The sequence below is a fragment of the Carassius carassius genome, chromosome 32 (assembly GCF_963082965.1).
Source record: "Carassius carassius chromosome 32, fCarCar2.1, whole genome shotgun sequence".
In the NCBI taxonomy this organism is placed as follows: Eukaryota; Metazoa; Chordata; class Actinopteri; order Cypriniformes; family Cyprinidae; genus Carassius; species Carassius carassius.
Window position 1 is genome coordinate 332,501 of NC_081786.1, and position 17,920 is coordinate 350,420.

General features: G+C 39.9%; 2 protein-coding genes across 2 annotated transcripts in view; one reads left to right on the plus strand and one right to left on the minus strand.

The window, feature by feature from the left end:
• Positions 1–4,146, minus strand: part of LOC132113339 (TOG array regulator of axonemal microtubules protein 1-like) — a 23,229-nt gene extending 19,083 nt beyond the window's left edge. Inside the window, exons 1-4 of the mRNA XM_059521136.1 lie at positions 3,826–4,146; positions 856–1,845; positions 667–730; positions 333–458 (exon numbers count right to left, since the gene is read on the minus strand). Coding sequence (XP_059377119.1) covers positions 333–458; positions 667–730; positions 856–1,809 — 1,144 coding nt within the window. The 5' untranslated portion in view covers positions 1,810–1,845; positions 3,826–4,146. The remainder of the gene's footprint in view (positions 1–332; positions 459–666; positions 731–855; positions 1,846–3,825) is intronic.
• A 443-nt stretch (positions 4,147–4,589) lies between these two features.
• Positions 4,590–16,921, plus strand: LOC132112329 (kelch-like protein 28). The gene is made up of 6 exons (XM_059519768.1): positions 4,590–4,682; positions 8,072–8,332; positions 11,070–11,707; positions 11,969–12,412; positions 15,859–16,067; positions 16,302–16,921. Exons 2-6 carry the CDS (start codon positions 8,072–8,074, stop codon positions 16,463–16,465), a joined length of 1,716 nt encoding a protein of 571 aa, XP_059375751.1. The 5' UTR covers positions 4,590–4,682; the 3' UTR covers positions 16,466–16,921.
• Positions 16,922–17,920: the final 999 nt, after the last annotated feature.

Sequence of the window (17,920 nt, forward strand, 5' to 3'; positions counted from 1 at the left end):
TTTGTTAATTTCCTAACATAAATATATCAAAACTTCATGTTTGATTAGTAATAAGCATTGCTAAGAACTTCATCTGAACAACTTTAAAGATGATTTTCTCAATATTTAGATTGTAGACATCTCAGTTTCATATCATAAAATTAACCCTTATGACTGGTTTGTGGTCCAGGGTCATATACTAGATGGCTGAAGTAACACTGGTTTTAATTCATTATGGTTCCCAAGCTGTGCCATCAACTTAGAAGAAGAGCAAAGCTGAATAAAACCCCATGAGACGGTGGTCTGAGTCTAATATACACGCTGTGTGCTGTGGAGTCTGACCGTGGCGTCACCTTTCTCAGACTCCGAGCGGTCGGCCGCTTTGAGAACGTCTGGATCCGAGTCCAAACTCCCGCTTCGGCGCAGTCGACCCAGAGACCTGCGAGTCCGGCCCGGAGACAGGAGCGGTTCTGATGGACCTGGACCACAACACAACACAGAACAGAACACAGTTATCTGTGCACTTCAGAGGATTTCATCAATGTTCCCATCACTATATTATTGTGAAGGGTTACTGACGCCTTCATCAAATCAATTCTAGCACTCCAATCACTTCATGTAGTAAACTGAACACGAGGATGGTTCTCAAACGGTCTCTCTGTCCACAAGACTGAAGAGTGCTCTTACTGTGTCTGACTCCAGTGTGCTGACGGAGTCTGCTGGATGAGGACGGATGTTCACCGATGACCAGCTGGAATAAACAAAACAACACACATTCATCATGGAGGACGTTTCCGACCAGCAGAGTTCAGATCAGTCTCCGAGCGCTCCGCTGATCTCAGGTGTGTGTGTGTGTGTGATGATGTCATGGCTCACCTGATCAGGTGACGTTCCGTTGCTCTGGAGCTCCACAGAGAGGGCGGATCTCTCCCAGGGCAGTTTGTTCTTCCCTTTCCCAGCGCTCACCATCCTCCTCTGCTGATCCCCGTCTGAGCGAGAGCTGTGAGCCCGGCCTCCGTTCAGAACCCAGTCCAGATCGGCCCCGGAGCCCAGCTGAGGCATCCGTCTCTGTCCCGGTTTAGGAAGAGTGAGTGCGTACTCCACGGATCCGTCGGGAGCGAGTCGAGGGAGGATGTGTCGTGCTCTCCGCGCCTGTACAGCAGCCATCAGGCCCTCGGCGTCTCCGGCCAGCTCCACTCCATCCACGGCCTTCACGAGCGGCTGCTTCTGACCCGTGTCCAGACAGTAGTCCAAGACGGCGAAGAGCTCCAGAGCCGCGTGACGCACCTTCCTCTTGCTGTCGGCGAGCGCCGGCGCCGCTTCCACACACAGGCCGGGGATATCGAAGTCCTTGCGCGGGCGTGTGAGCAGGGCAGCCGTGATGATGTTGATGACGTCCTCTCGAACCCTGGAGTTCCTGTGCTTGAGCTGACACACCAGCAGATCCAGGACCTTCTGCGGCCCCACCGTCCTCATCAGCTGCCTGAAGACGTTCATGTACTCGAGCCGCGTGACGCTACGGGAGTCGCCTAGCGCTCGCACCGTCACGCTCACGATCTCCTTGTAATAGCGCTCCACATCACTCTCCAGCTTCTGGATCAGCAGGTTGATGAGCTGCAGCGCTCCGCACAGAACCCTGAAGTTGCTGTCGTCCAGGAGCTTGCGTAAGAACTGTATGAAGTCCAGGATGCTGGCGGAGGAGAGCTGCTGGAGATCCAGCTCCAGGAGGATGTTCTTCAGCTCCTCCACGCCGCTGGTCCGGCTCTGATAGTTCTGGAGGTCCAGGAGCTGTGCGTGTAACTCCTGAGGAATCAGCCCATACATCATCATCAGAGTCCAGACGCGTCACATGATGCAGCGACACACCTGGAGTCATCAGGAAAACACATCAGATCAGATCTAAAGAAGCGAGCCGTGCTGGAAAATGAGTCGGAATGCTACATGCAAAAAAAGTCGATTACAGTTTCATTTTTAGCTTCTTTTCACAAAAATGAGTTCATTACGCCCTCGTCTAGAACTAGAACTTAAACATCTACAGCTTTATTTGTAGGTTTTCTAAGAGGAGTACCTTTTCTCCGCTCGCTTCAATGTTAATCTCACAATAAAAGGAAAGAGGGACTCACTCGCTGCTCTTGACTGAACTGCTTAATAAACACACTGAAGGAATTTTTACATTTGATTATTTGTTTCATACTTGAATGCTTTTGTTTATATGTAAAATAATAATGTAATTCATTCTTTGTTTCTTTCTTACATTTGTTCCACTGTTTAAATATAATAACAAAGATACAATAAAAAAATAACTAATTTGTTGTTATTTATATAGCAATTATTATTAAGAAAAGAAATGGAGTAAAACATGCCTCGTTGCTCTGTGAATTTGTTTTAAAATCTTAAAACTTTAACTCTATTTTTCTCAGAACTAACTTTGCTCTGGGATATTTAAGAACGCAAATCAATATGGTGACAATATCACACGAAGAGTGCCAGTTTTCACCTTTAAAATGCAGCATGATTACAAATATGATACTGACTTTATGCAACAGTTCAATAAACAAAAAGTTAATAGTAAGACACTTATGTTTTTCACCATATTGCCTGTTTTTGTTATATTTTGGCAACAGACAATAATTCCAAACACAGTCACAGCACTGTTCTGCATCTCTGAGCAACATTACTGTTTCTTGTTCCTGAATGAATCATTCGTTTAAATGATTCAGTTCAACCGCAATGACTCACTCATTAACAGTGACTTGCTGCCACCTACAGGCGGTTTTAATTTCACATTTAAAGTGTTTTTTTGGTTTTTGAAAATAATTGTAAATATCAGTATTGAATGTTTTATGTTTAAAATAACAAAATATCATTCATGCTTTTGTAACTGCAGGTTAAATGCATTCATGTCCCTTAATTAAACAGTGTGTAAACAGGCTTACATCTAAATGCCTCTTCAGATACAGCTTCTGTGATTCCTCTGCACTGCAAAGATGAATTTTAATACTGATAACGTGTGTTTGGTAACAGCTTAAATGTCTTATTATTCTAATTGACTGCTAAAAAAAAATTGACTCAAAAGATGATGCACACTTTTAGAAAAAAAAACCTTTACTTTATAAAAAGGTAAAAATGGCCATAAAATGTAAAAAACACTTGAAACTTATTGAATCAGTCATGCTTGAGCTTTGGTTTGGCTGAAGCTGCACGACATAAATGCAATGTTTAGGTATTATTATTTTTAATTACTATTATTTTGATTTATGCCTTAGTTTTAGTTTGCACTTTTTTTTAAAGTAAGCTGAAATTGATTTTTGTATATATATATATATATATATATATATATATATATATATATATATATATATATATATGCATTTTTAATTTAGTTTGGCAATTAAATGTTTTTTTTCAGCAGTAATTAATATATTAATTTTCAGCAGTAAAAATATTTATTTTTCTAAAAATGAAACAAACCAGTTGTTTATTTGAATTGAATTGATCTTGATTGTTTGATAAATTGACAGAATAATTGGTAGAATACTTGATTAAAATAATCGATAGCCCCAGCCCTGATTTACACACACACACACACACACACACACACACACACACACACACACACACACACACACACACTGAAGCTTTATAAGACAGTGAGGTTATTCAGTATTAATGAACCTCATTCATCATCGGACGTTAGTTTTTGTATTTTCGCGTTTTCTAGCAAATCGACAAGAAGCGTCGGAATTAATTAAGATTACGCTGTTTTAAAAACACCCTAAGATGATTTACACACGGAACTGACTGACATGCCTGACGTTATTTGACTTGTTTTAGTGAAAATCACACCTTTTATCGCAGATCAGTCCGACTCCTGATTCGGTTCGATTCTCGACGCGATTTACTCTAATTCGCTGAATCGGCTCCCTCTGACTCTGATTCGCTGAATCGGCTCCCTCTGACTCTGATTCGCTGAATCGGCTCCCTCTGGTATGGATTGGTCCGCTTCACGTCTGAATTTAGGTGCTTCTCTGTCTGATTCTGATTTTCTCGCTGCTTCCATCACAACACTCGGGCAAAATGGCGGTGATGTCACAACCAACCGATGCCATGGCGACGCGCCCTCCGACCCCACACTGGCTGACGGGCGCGGTGCATTGTTGGAGGTGTAGTTCGTGAGAAAGCAACGGACACAGACAGAGACGGCAATGCTTTTATTTTATTTTTACTTTTTAAACATATATTGGCTTTAAATATTTACACAGTAGTTTTAAAGTTATGCAAAACGAGCATGGTGCTTGGAAAAACAAACAAACAGTTTTATCTCGGAACAAAGATTCAAATGCTTAAAATTTTGATAAATATTATTTTTCACCACTAATAAATGCGCATAATATTGTAATCATTTTATTTAGTATTATTATATCATTTAATAAACGCATATTCACGGATGGGCAGTGTTTATGATACATATATTTCAAATACGTATTTCAAATATAAAATAGCATTCCGTCATTTGCATTTGTATTTTTTTCAAAATACTTCAATATTTTGTATTTGTGTAATTGTAAAATACAGTATTTAAAATCGCGGTTGCGTCAGACTCTTACTTCCCGGAAGTGACGCAAGCGCTGATTTGTGTTTGTTTTCCTGACAGTCGCGGCCGTGTTGCGCTTCAAACTGCCAGAAATCAGCCAGACACACAGGTAAACGCTTAATAATCGTTTTATTTCTGCACTCTACCTCACTTAACGAACGCCTGACAGAGTTTAAATGCGTGGTAAGTTCGCGTTAGTCCTGAGCGGAGCTCTGATGCTAATATGTTAGCTGGGAACGAGCAGCTTTATTTATTCAGATCAGTTGATTGATGTCAGAGGAATATGATTGCGGTGTTTGAAGAAGACTGAGATCTGTGATGCTGTCACTCAACACTCCTGATGTGATTTCTGCTGTTCGTGGATGTGTGTCAAACATAGTGCGCTGCTGATGCTGTCTACATAGGGAGCGTTAGTGTTTAGAGCCTCTGCTGCCTAGCTAGGTGTAAAGGACACACTTAAACGATGCTATCTGAGAGACAGTAGTATGTAGGGAGCACAGAAATACAGTGTGATTTGAACCCACTCCTCGAGCTGATGATTCATACCGGACAAGCTTTATTAACAAACATTATATAAAGAACAAGATTTGTTAGTCCAAAATTTATTCACACACATTTAATATTTCTCATATTATGACAGTTTATTCACTATAGTTTTGTTAAAATGGTAAGAAAATATGATATAGAGTTCCGTTTATGTGTGTATATATACTGTGTGTGTGTGTGTGTGTGTGTATGTATGTATGTATGTATGTATGTATGTATGTATGTATGTATGTATGTATATATATATATATATACATATATACACACACACACACACACACACACACACACACAAACATTTAGTCATTTAGCAGATGCTTTTATCCAAAGTGACTTACAAATGAGGACAACAGAAGCAATTTAAATCATCCCAACCGCAATTATATACAAGTGCTATAACAAGTCTGTTAGCTTAACACCATACACATAGCAAGGTTTTTTTTTATTATATAATAAATAAAAATACAAAAGATAGAATACAGAAAGAATAGAGCTAATGTTAGAGGTCTTTAATTGTAAATAAATGTTAATGGTATAATTCTGGTTGCAGAGCCAGTGGTAGTTTTGTAGGCAAACATCAATGCCTTGAATTTTATACGAGCAGCTATTGGAAGCCAGTGCAAATTGATAAACAGAGGTGTGACGTGTATTCTTTTCGCTCATTAAAAATTAATCTTGCTGCCGCGTTCTGGATTAATTGTAAAGGTTTGATAGAACTGGCTGGAAGACCTGCAGAGAGAGCATTGCAATAGTCCAGCCTGGACAGAACAAGAGCTTGAACAAGGAGTTGTGCAGCATGATCCGAAAGAAAGGGCTTGATCTTCTTGATGTTGAACAAAGCAAATCTGCAGGATCGGACAGTTTTAGCAATGTGGTCTGAGAAAGTCAGCTGATCATCAATCATACTTCCAAGGATTCTAGCTGTTTTTGAAGGAGTTATGGTTGATGTGCCTAACTTGATGGTGAAATTGTGATGAAACGATGGGTTTGCTGGAATCACAAGCAGTTCTGTCTTGGCAAGGTTGAGTTGAAGGTGATGGTCCATCATCCAGGAAGAAATGTCTGTTAGACAAGCTGAGATGCGAATAGCTACCGTCGGATCATCAGGATGGAATGAGAGGTAGAGTTGAGTGTCGTCAGCATAGCAGTGGTATGAAAAGCCATGTTTCTGAATGACAGAACCTAATGATGCCATGTAGACAGAGAAGAGAAGTGGTCCAAGAACTGAGCCCTGAGGCACCCCAGTAGTTAGATGTTGTGACTTGGACACCTCACCTCTCCAAGATACTTTGAAGGACCTATCTGATAGGTAAGACTCAAACCATTGAAGTGTGGTTCCTGAGATGCCTTTTGCCAGTAGGGTTGATAGGAGGATCTGGTGGTTAACCGTGTCAAAAACAGTGGACAGATAAAGCAGGATAAGTACTGAAGATTTGGATTAGTCTTAGAGCTTCGACAACTGAGAGCAAGGCCGTCTCAGTTGAATGTCCACTTCTGAAGCCAGATTGGTTGCTGTCAAGGAGATTGTTGTGTGTGGGAAATGTAGAGACTTGGTTGGACACAGCTCGTTCAAGTGTTTTTGCAATGAAAGGAAGAAGGGAAACTGGTCTGTAGTTCTCTAAAAGAGATGGGTTGAGGGATGGTTTCTTAAGTAGTGGAGTTATACGTGCCTGTCTAAATGATGAGGGAAAAACACCAGTGTGGAGGGATGTGTTGATGATGTGAGTGAGTGAAGGTACAACTGCAGGAGAAATGGCTTGAAGGAGATGAGATGGAATAGGATCAAGCGGGCAAGTAGTAGGGTGATTAGAAAGGATGAGTTTTGAGACTTCTGCCTCAGAGAGTGAAGAGAAGGATGTAAATCAGTGTAAGTTTGCTGGTGATATGAGCTTGACTGATTGTGGTGTGGAAAATTGTGCACTGATGCTTTTAATTTTATTAATGAAAAACGTGGCAAAGTCGTCAGCTATTAGAGATGAAGCAGGAGGGGGACAAAGGAGCGACGAAATGTTTTAAAGAGCATAGAGAATATATTTTTATTAAATTATATATATTAAATGTATATCTTAATTTTAAATTTATATCTCCATTTATATCCTATCATTTTGTTCATACTTTCTCACAATTATGAGTTATATCTTGTAATTATGAGTTTTTATCTTGCAATTAATAGCGTACATCTTGCAGTTATTAATTTCTTGCCGTTTATATCATTTCTGAACCAGTCATATTTTAGCCCAAAATCACAAGAGCAGAAGAACAAGTAATGTGTTGCAAAAATAAAATGAAGTCAATGTTAAGTTCCTTTTAAATTTTTTTTACATTTTATATACTATTCATGATAATTCAGCAGATTTCCACCTAATTCTCATTGATGTTGTTGTACTACGTAGTAATATCATTTTGGGTAATTGTATTTGTATTAATTTCTGTTTTTGTGAGCTGTAAGACTGTGGCAGAGCTCTGAGAGATTGCTGAAGTGTTTCTGTTAGTTCATCTGCTGACCTTCTGGGAGTTTAATGTTTCTCATGAACTGAGGAACTCTCGTGAGTCTCTGTCCTTTGTCCTCAAACCCCAGTGAGCTGCTGTTTAACCCTGCAGCACAGAAGCAGTCATCAGTAGCACACCTATATTTGTAGCAATAGTTTCTTTGATGCCGAAAATCATTAGGATATTAAGTAAAGATCATGTTCCATGAAGATATTTAGTAAATCTCCTACCGTAAATATATCAAAACTTAATGTTTGATTAGTAATATGCATTGCTAAGAACTTCATCTGAACAACTTTAAAGATGATTTTCTCAATATTCAGATTTTTTTGCTCCCTCAGATTCCAGATTTTCAAATAGTTGTATCTCAGACAAATATTGTCCTCCGAACAAACCACACATCAGACTTCTGACTGGTTTTGTGGTCCAGGGTCACATATAAAGCATCTGTGTGTGTTTCAGATGGAGCAGCAGGCCAAGCCGTACATGTTTGCGAGCCTGATGCGTCCTCACTCCGAGCAGCTCCTGCAGGGTCTGCAGCTCCTGCGCCAGGATCATGAGCTCTGTGACATCGTGCTGCGGGTCGGAGACACAAAGATCCACGCACACAAAGTGGTGCTAGCCAGCATCAGCCCGTACTTCAAGGCCATGTTCACCGGAAACCTGTCGGAGAAAGAGACGTCTGAGGTGGAGTTCCAGTGTGTGGATGAAGCCGCTCTCAAGGTCAGCTGACATCCACACAAACCAGTAGTACCACATCAAATCATATCTCTTCTGGGCCATTCCCTATATGTTCAATTCATATTTCAGACCTCCCCCCCCCAACAAATAAAATGAGGCTGATGTTTAGTACCATTATTGTCACTGTTAAACTGTTTTCAAGATAATTCATACGAGTGCAAAACACACACACACACACACACAGACACAGACACACACACAAGCATGCACCATTTTACACACTCAAATGAATTGGTATGGCTATAACCAGAAAGCCAAAACGAGTCAGAAAACTGTAATAAGAGGTTGAAATCAGATCAGACCCTGAAGCATTATTATTATTATTATTATTATTACCTTTATTTAACCAGAATAAAACTCATTGAGATTAAAAATCTCTTTTCCAAGAGCGTCCTGGCCAAGACAGGCAGCAGCACAATTAACAAGGTTAAAGACATAAAAACATATAACATATAACATCAACATATAACAATTTGTACAAGTAATAAAAATTATAAAGTCATAAGAAATCAGAATTTCACATATTATCGCAAGCGACAAACAACAGCAAGGATCGTCCGTCATAACTGAGTCGGTCATAACATCTACAGCCAGTTTGTGTAGCTTCAATGTTGTTTAAAAGTAATTTAAAATCAACCAATGAAACTGGCTCCTAAAGATTCAGGACATTTTGCAGCTGATTCCAAGTGCAGGGAGCCGCATACTTGAACGACCCTTTTCCCAGTTCGGTCCGGACTTGAGGGACAGATAATAATAATAAGTCCTCAGAACGAAGACAATATCTTCTTGTATTTTTCTTTTCGATGTAAGATTGGAGGTATGGGGGAAGCAGACCAAGAATTGCCTTGTAGATAAAAATGTACCAATGATTAAGTCTACGGGTGGACAATGCAGACCAACCAACCCGATAATACAAAGAACAGTGATGAGTAAGTGCTCTAAAGTTTGTGATAAACCTAAGAGCTCCATGATAAACAGTATCCAACAGTTTCAAGCTTGCGATGGAAGCATTCATGTATATAACATCGCCATAGTCCAGCACTGACAAGAAAGTGGCAGCAACAAGCCTCCTTTTGGCCTCAAAGGAAAAACATGACTTGTTTCTAAAATAAAAACCCACTTTCAGCTTTAGTTTTTTTTAAACTGTTGAATGTGAGGTTTAAAAGAGAGTGAATTATCAATTAGGATACCAAGATACTTGAATTGAGATACAGACTCAATCTTGGAGCCCTGAGAAGTAGAGATGGGTAGAAGGTTCAGTGACTTTGATTTTGCATTTGAGAACAACATAAGTTTTGTTTTGTCGTCATTCAAAACAAGTTTTAAATCGAACAAGGTACGTTGTACAGTATCAAAAGCAAGTTGAAGCTGACAAAGAGCTTGGTTTGGAGTTGATGCAGAGCAGTATATCACAGTATCATCGGCATAGAAATGAAAATTTGCGTTGGAGACATTTTGATCAAGATTGTTGATCTATAAAATAAATAGAAATGGTCCCAGCACTGACCCCTGGGGCACACCCTTGGATATACTAAGAGGGCTGGAGGTGAGACCATCTGCCTGTACACACTGGGATCTACCTGATAGATAGTTTTCAAACCAGCAAACTGTTTGTTCTGACAACCCGACACTGAGAAGTCTTTAATATTGCATGATCCACAGTATCAAAAGCCTTCGATAGGTCAATGAAGAGAGCTGCACAATGTTGTTTTTTATCTAAAGAGTCAATAAAATCATTTACTTCTTTTAGGGCTGCTGTAGTTGTGCTGTGTTTTTTACGAAAACCTGATTGAAAATTAGACAGAATATTGTTGATAGTTAGAAACTCTTTCAATTGATCGTTCACCAGAGTTTCCATAACCTTGGCCAGGACAGACCGTTTCGAGATGGGTCTGTAATTATTTAAATCAGTCGGGTCGCCTCCTTTTAACAGAGGAAGAACAAATGCGGATTTCCATATAAGTGGAATTTCATTCGTGTCCAGAGAAAGATTAAAAAGATAAGTCAAAGGCGGTGCAATAAAATCAGATGCTAACTGTAGAAAATAAGGCTCCAAGTTATCAGGACCAGCCGATTTTCTAATGTCTAAAAGTGTGAGGGCTTTATGCACTTCTGAAACTGAAAATGGCTTAAAACTAAAAGAATTACTACTCTGATTATGCTCTGATAAAACATTTCTGTTCAACATTTTTATAGAATTGTAATGTTTTGTGTAACAAAATGCTTTCTCTGTATTCAGGTTTGACATATAAAATATAATATATAATTATATTACAGGTTTAATATATAAAATTTTTTATCATTTGTAATGGGCAGGAATTGGTCATAATTATTGGATACATATTAATTAGAGCAGTGAAACAATCTCAAAATTAAAAATATTATTGAACAAAAATATGTATATTACATTGATTTTACTGCAGCAAAAAAAAAAAAATTAGGTGTCTGGTCACTTCTGACTGTGAAGATGACAAGTGTGACTCCCAAATGAGGAGAGTAAACTAACACTGTTGAACTGTTTTATATCTACAGTTTATATCATTGCATACAACACCGAACTATTTTAGAAGCTAGAACAGTAGTATACACTGTTTTGGGAGAAGGGGAAAAAAGACGAGCTCGGGCCTGTAATTCTGGTGAGCTGTTGGACCAGGGACTATATTTGAGACCCTTGCAGTCAGTAATTGATGAAATGTGTTCTGTTTCCGTCTCTCGTCAGGCCATAGTGGAGTACGCCTACACAGGAACCGTCTTCATCTCACAGGAAACAGTGGAGTCTCTACTTCCTGCCGCCAACCTGCTGCAGGTCAAGCTGGTTCTGAAGGAGTGCTGCAGCTTCCTGGAGAGTCAGCTGGACGCGGGGAACTGCATCGGCATCTCACGCTTTGCCGAGACCTACGGCTGCCACGAGCTGTGTTTATCTGCCAGCAAATTCATCTGCCAGCACTTCGAGGAGGTGTGCCAGACGGAGGAGTTCCTGGAGCTGACGCGCGCCGAGCTGGACGAGATCGTCTCCAACGACTGCCTGAACGTGCTGACGGAGGAGAGTGTGTTCTACGCGCTGGAGTCCTGGATCAAGTACGATCTGACAGAAAGACAGCAATACCTGGCGCCGCTCCTACACTGTGTGCGGCTACCGCTGCTGAGCGTCAAGTTCCTGACGCGGTTGTACGAGGCCAATCACCTGATCCGAGACGACCACGCCTGCAAACACCTGCTCAACGAGGCGCTCAAGTACCACTTCATGCCCGAGCACCGGCTCTCCTACCAGACCATGCTGTCCACACGGCCGCGCTGCGCTCCTAAAGTCCTGCTGGCCGTCGGAGGAAAGGCCGGGCTCTTCGCCACGCTGGAGAGGTGAACCAACGCCTCACACACGTGATTACAGCTAGAGTTAACGAACACTACAAATAGAAACGTATAGCTACTTTCAATAGCTCGTATTTACAAAACTGAGATTGGATTAGAAATGGATTAATAAAAAGAAATGAAGAATAGATTAGGAATGGGGTGGAGTCATGAATTCTTTCTTGAGTTGGGTTGAGTTTTACTGTACAGAACTGATGCATGCGCCGCTCGAGTGTGTGTGTGTGTTCATGATGTGTGTGTGTGTGTCAGCGTGGAGATGTTCTTCCCGCAGACGGACTCGTGGCTCGGTCTGGCTCCGCTCAGCGTGCCGCGCTGTGAGTTCGGTGTGGCGGTTCTGGAGCAGAAGGTGTATGTGGTGGGGGGCATCGCCACACACATGCGTCAGGGCATCAGCTACCGGCGGCACGAGAGCAGCGTGGAGCGCTGGGACCCTGACAGCAACACCTGGGCGTCTGTGGAGCGCATGGCGGAGTGCAGGAGCACGCTGGGTGTGCTGGTGCTGGCGGGCGAGCTGTACGCCCTCGGAGGATACGACGGACAGAACTACCTGCAGTCTGTGGAGAAGTACGGGCCCAAGCTCAAGGACTGGCAGCCGGTGGCACCCATGACCAAATCACGCAGCTGCTTCGCCACCGCCGCGCTGGATGGCATGATCTACGCCATCGGAGGATACGGCCCCGCCCACATGAACAGGTACCCCGCCGCACTGCATTCTGGGAGGAGTGTAGTTGTTATCAATAGCTAAGGCTATTGCTTCTAATGTGCTTCTTTTTTAATGAATATTTCCTTGTATGTTTTGAACCTATATTTAGTTAATTGAAAATTAAAAACTGTAGTCAACTTATTATTATTTATTTATTAGAAAGCATTATATTTATTAATTTGTAATTATTTTTAAAAGCATTTTTATAATTAAATTTGTAAAAATTGTGAATAATATATTACATTTAAACTAATTAGCTAATTCTAGGAGATGGCATGCTGATCGTTATTATCAGTGTTAATATTGTTAAATACAACTATTGAAGATGTGTTAATTGAGATTAGTGTGTTAAATCACTAGTGTTTTAGTTTAAATCAACTATTGTTGAATTTTGCATTAACAGATGCCACTTTTTTCACGCATTATTAAATTTAAAATTTATGATATTTAAAAGACTTTGGACATGAAAGACCTAAAATAAAATGGAATGTAAAAACCTTTCAGTTGTATTTTCAGTAAATATTTCAGGTAGTCGCCAAAACAATATTTAAGATTTTCATTTAGTTTGTTAAATGACTAAAATTGTAAAAACGAAAATAAAAATAAAAATAAATAAAATGCAACAAAAACCAAAATGCTATAATACTTCTAATTTTAATCATCTTAAAATTACACTGGGGCCATCCTTAAAAATATTCTTGTTTGCCGTAACCCGACCGACTCTGTCAATTTAGCACCGACTCAAATTTTTTATTTTTTTTGCTTTTAGTCCGACCGACTTGCCGATTGTAAATTTGCGTTAAGACAGACCAATAATTTTTTTACTCTTCAAACAACTAATACAAACGCAATAAAATACTATTAATTATATTTAAGTATTGTAAATATATAAATTGCCTTGGCCTACATACAATTGAAGGCTATCTTCTTTAATTAGAAAAAAACCCAGTGACATCATCTGTGTTTACGGATGTCACACTGTGTCCTGTGCGTTCGCTTCGTCTCAGACTCTCACTCACTGTCAGAGTCAACGGTTCGCGCTTGGTAATGATGGCTGCGCCTGCAGTAAACTAAATGTTCACGGTCACTGTTCAAAGTCATACGGGTTCGGGCACCATAATACATCTAAAAACATTCATTAAAACAGCTCGACACCGCTTTAACTTGGCACAAAGTTCTGGAAAAACTGTGCCCAGATCTTTTCCCATCCCTTCTCCTCTCTAGTCTAAAACCGTGACCGTGTCGACTGTCACTTTATGTTCGAAAATCTACTGCACGAATCAAGCACGAATCAACCAACACAAGTTTCGAAAACGAAAATAAGAAAATTATTTTAACGACCTTCTCTCGGAGCGCGTCCAGGTTTTTTTTTTTTTTTGAACAGGCGTCACACAGCAACTGCAGCTTCGGACAAACACGCATAACAGCAAATAATACTTCTGCACAATGTTTCTCTTTTTACAACAGAAATGTGAATTCAGCCTCCTACAGTTTCGGGCTTGAATCGCCTAGGGCTGTCAAAATAGCTGAAAAAACTAAATTAGAATTTTTTACTTAAATATGATCAAAATTCGAATTGTATTAGAATTTTAAATGCATAATTTCAGTTCGGGTGAAGAAAAGCTTTCTGCTTCTCTTCTGAGGCTCAAGATAGCGCATCAAACAAAATATTACTGCATGTTTATTCAAAGCATTAGAAAACATGACTGTGAAAAAAACATAATATTTAAAATAATGTTTATGAACCAATTATTATTAATTAAGGTGCTTAAAGAACTATAAACAAAACAGCATCATGTATGCATGCATTGTTAAATAAATAAAAAGGGCGGAAAACCAGTCACACAGGATACATTTTTTCATTTAAAAACATGAAATGCGCGAAATATGCGTTCTGTGTGAACGGCTTGGTTTCAGTTTTGATGTAAACACAGCCATGTTGAAGCCTGCAGTAAATGTTTTGCATTATGGCAGTCCACTCTGCTTATTGTTTTTCGAAAATGTTGCACTCCGGTTTGTCATTGTGCACGTAACTTCACGCCAATAAATCATCAGAAATATTGGTCTTTACCAATATTTTGAACTTTTACGTTCCTCCTGCCTGTTGCCGTGGATTTACCTATATTTGGTGTTATTTGCCGTATAAAACTTTAGACATGCAAAATCGATTTTACAATCGATTCAATGAACACTCGTCACTCAAATCAAACAGGATTTTTTTCACAAAAGTGACAACCCAAGAAAGCAAAGTAAACGTTCTCTCATTTGTAGGTTGCATTGATACGTAGCGGTGGATGCAAGTAAAACAGTACCTCATTTTTTTCTCACCTGAAATTCATGCAATAAACATGTTTTTGACAAAGATTTAAATTTGTTTGTGGTATATATGCATCAAAATGAGGTTTGCAATGATGCGCCCGAAGGCATGGGTTGAAGACCCAGTCAGTGACGTCACGATATGCTAATTTGTTTAAATTCATACCGACATCATCACCATCACAAAAATTTACTTTTTTTTTTTTTAATTGAAACTTGAAAAAAAAAAAAAATAGACCGACCTACCGACCCTTTTTAAAAAAAAAAAAAATACTGTTACTGCAAACCAACATATTTTTAAGGATGGCCTGGTTGGTAAATTAGTAGATACAGAATTATATTCAAAGCCTTGTTTCAAATAAAACTACTGAATTCCTTAAAAAAATAAAATTAATACAAATTACTTTTAGTAAATATATCAGTTTAGTTTGTTAAAGTATTAAAACTACTAAAACTGAAATGAAAACATGTAACATTTCATAGACAAAAATTAAATAAAACTCAAAAACACAGATAAAAAAAAAGTAAAACTTTTACTAAAATAAGAAAAAAAAAAGAAGAAAAAAAAAATATATATACACTATTTTTATGATAATTAAAAATAAACACTATTGTATTTCTTTAATGGTTAGATTTATTTTTCTAGTTTTAAGTTGATATTTCTATGCATTAAAAACAAAAAAGAGTTAGAACATGACTGCAGTGGATCTCTGTATGAGCGCAGGGGTAGTTTGGTGCTCATGGGACGCTCGTGTTGTGCTTGTGTCTCCATGAGCGCCTGGATCTCATGAGACGGGTTTCTAAACGTGTGTCAAGAGTTCTGGAAAGAACAGGGACTCCTGGGACGCTGCCAGGGTTTCATGGGGCCAGCAGTCTTTAGTTTGATCACTGGTTATCTAGAGTTCTTCAACACACCACACACACAAACACACACACACACACACACATCAGCAGTGTTTGAAAAAACTGTATTATTGTGAAATATTTTTACTATTTTAAAATAACTGCTTTCTGTTTGAATATATTTTAAACTAATTTATTCCAGTGGATCCTTCAGAAATCATTCTAGTAACTGCAGGCTCTGAGTTCAGAGTTGACAGGTGATCCATGTGTGTTTCAGTGTGGAGAGATACGACCCGAGCAGAGACTCATGGGATATGGTGGCGCCGATGTCAGATAAGCGCATTAACTTCGGCGTGGGGGTGATGCTGGGCTTCATCTTCGTGGTGGGAGGACACAACGGCGTGTCTCATCTGTCCAGCATCGAGCGCTACGACCCGCAGCTGAACCAGTGGACGGCGTGTCGACCCATGAACGAGCCGCGCACCGGTGAGATCACATCTACACAATGATCTGAACATTTACAGAACAGGGACGGCAATTCTGATGTGTTCATGTGGTGCAATTACTTCTGAAATAAACCAGGAGTTCAGATGAGTAATGCATGCAGTGTAACAGACCTGTCCATCATCTTACATGGATCATAATCATGCAGAATCATGCAGAATGCAGTTATATGAGCCCTAAATTCCCACTGTGTGTGTGTGTGTGTGTTTCTCCCAGGCGTGGGCTCTGCTGTGGTGGATAACTATCTCTATGTTGTGGGGGGTCACTCGGGCTCCTCGTATCTGAGCGCGGTGCAGCGGTACGATCCCATCACGGACAGCTGGCACGACTCCAGCGGGATGATGTACTGCCGCTGTAACTTCGGCCTGACCGCACTTTGACCCCGGCCCCTCGGCTGACCCTCAGAGACATGAGGAGTGTTTCAGGAGTGTGTTTCCTGCTCCTCCGGCCGGCGCTGGACGCGGAGCGATTACAGACACACAGCGCTGAAGCACAGCTCACACCAACACTTCGGAGGACGCGGAGCGCCCAGCTCTTCCCCTTTACATCACGAGACTTCTGATGAGGGACGCACATGCAGCGAGTGTGTGTGTGTGTGTGTGTGTGATGCATGAGCTGAATCGGCTCTTCGCTCTGGAGGAGAAGCGTGAGACTCGTGATAAGGGCTGCCTTTTGTCTTCTACATACAGCTCTGTGTGTGTGTGTGTGTGTGTGTGTGTGCTTCTCAAAGCCACTGACCGTGTGTGTTTGTCTGATCCACGCGCTCATCTTCTGTCCTCTCTGCTGGAAATGAGTCAATCTCACCAGAATGAATGCAGCTCATGTTTCAGTGCAGTTAAAGTTAGATTTTGTTGAAAAACAAAACTGATTTTTTTGCATTTATTTGCATATAATTTAATGAATGTCGAATACTTTTTTTTGCATTTTTTGCAACATCAAAATATTGTGCAAACTTATTGCAAACTAAATATTTTGCCAAAAGACAAAACACATTATTTTTTGCTTTTATTATCTTTTTTTATTGTTGTTGCAACGTTAAAATATTTTGCTCTGTCCCGACATACAGAAATATTTATTAACAAAAGAAAGGAAAACTGTATAAAACAAATAAACAACCAAAAAGAACTATACTTTTTGTCTGACACATGATGGTATAGAGTCAGAAGAAGTCTCACCAAATAATCAACCAGGAGTAAACGAGCAAGAACCACGCGGGAAAACCCAAGCTTTATAGAGCGAAGAGCAGGTGGACTCGTAAAAAACACTTTTTAATTTCTTTTCTAAGGTCAAAATAAATAGGTCAAAAAACTTTATTTTTTGCAGTCAAATGTTTTGCTGAAAAGCATATTTGTAGTTATTGTTTATAGTAATTGTACAAATATTTACTGTTAAATTCACACTAAAATGTGGCGTCTAAGCACACTGAAAAATACACTACAATTATTTAAATGGTCAAATATCACATCTCAAATTCAAATGAATTAAATTCAAATCCATCAGTTTTCCTTCTCCACATTTGCCTGGAAGATTACGAAAAAAATAAATGTTACAATGTAAAACTCTGTTTCTGAAATGTGAGCTGGACGTGATCCTGACGGGTTACTGAGATTCACCTGTGTGTGTGTGTGTGTGTGTGTGTGTGAGAGAGAGAGAGAACACACTCTCATACTGACTGGTGCTAATTTCCTCTCCAGGATTGTGTTGTTTTAGTTCTGTCATGATGTGAAATTGATTTCCTGTTCCTGTGGCGTTCAGATGAAGCATCACGCAATAACGTCGCTGGTTTGAGTCGAGTGTCAGATCTTTTCCCAGTCGAGGGTGATGCTGTGCGTTGT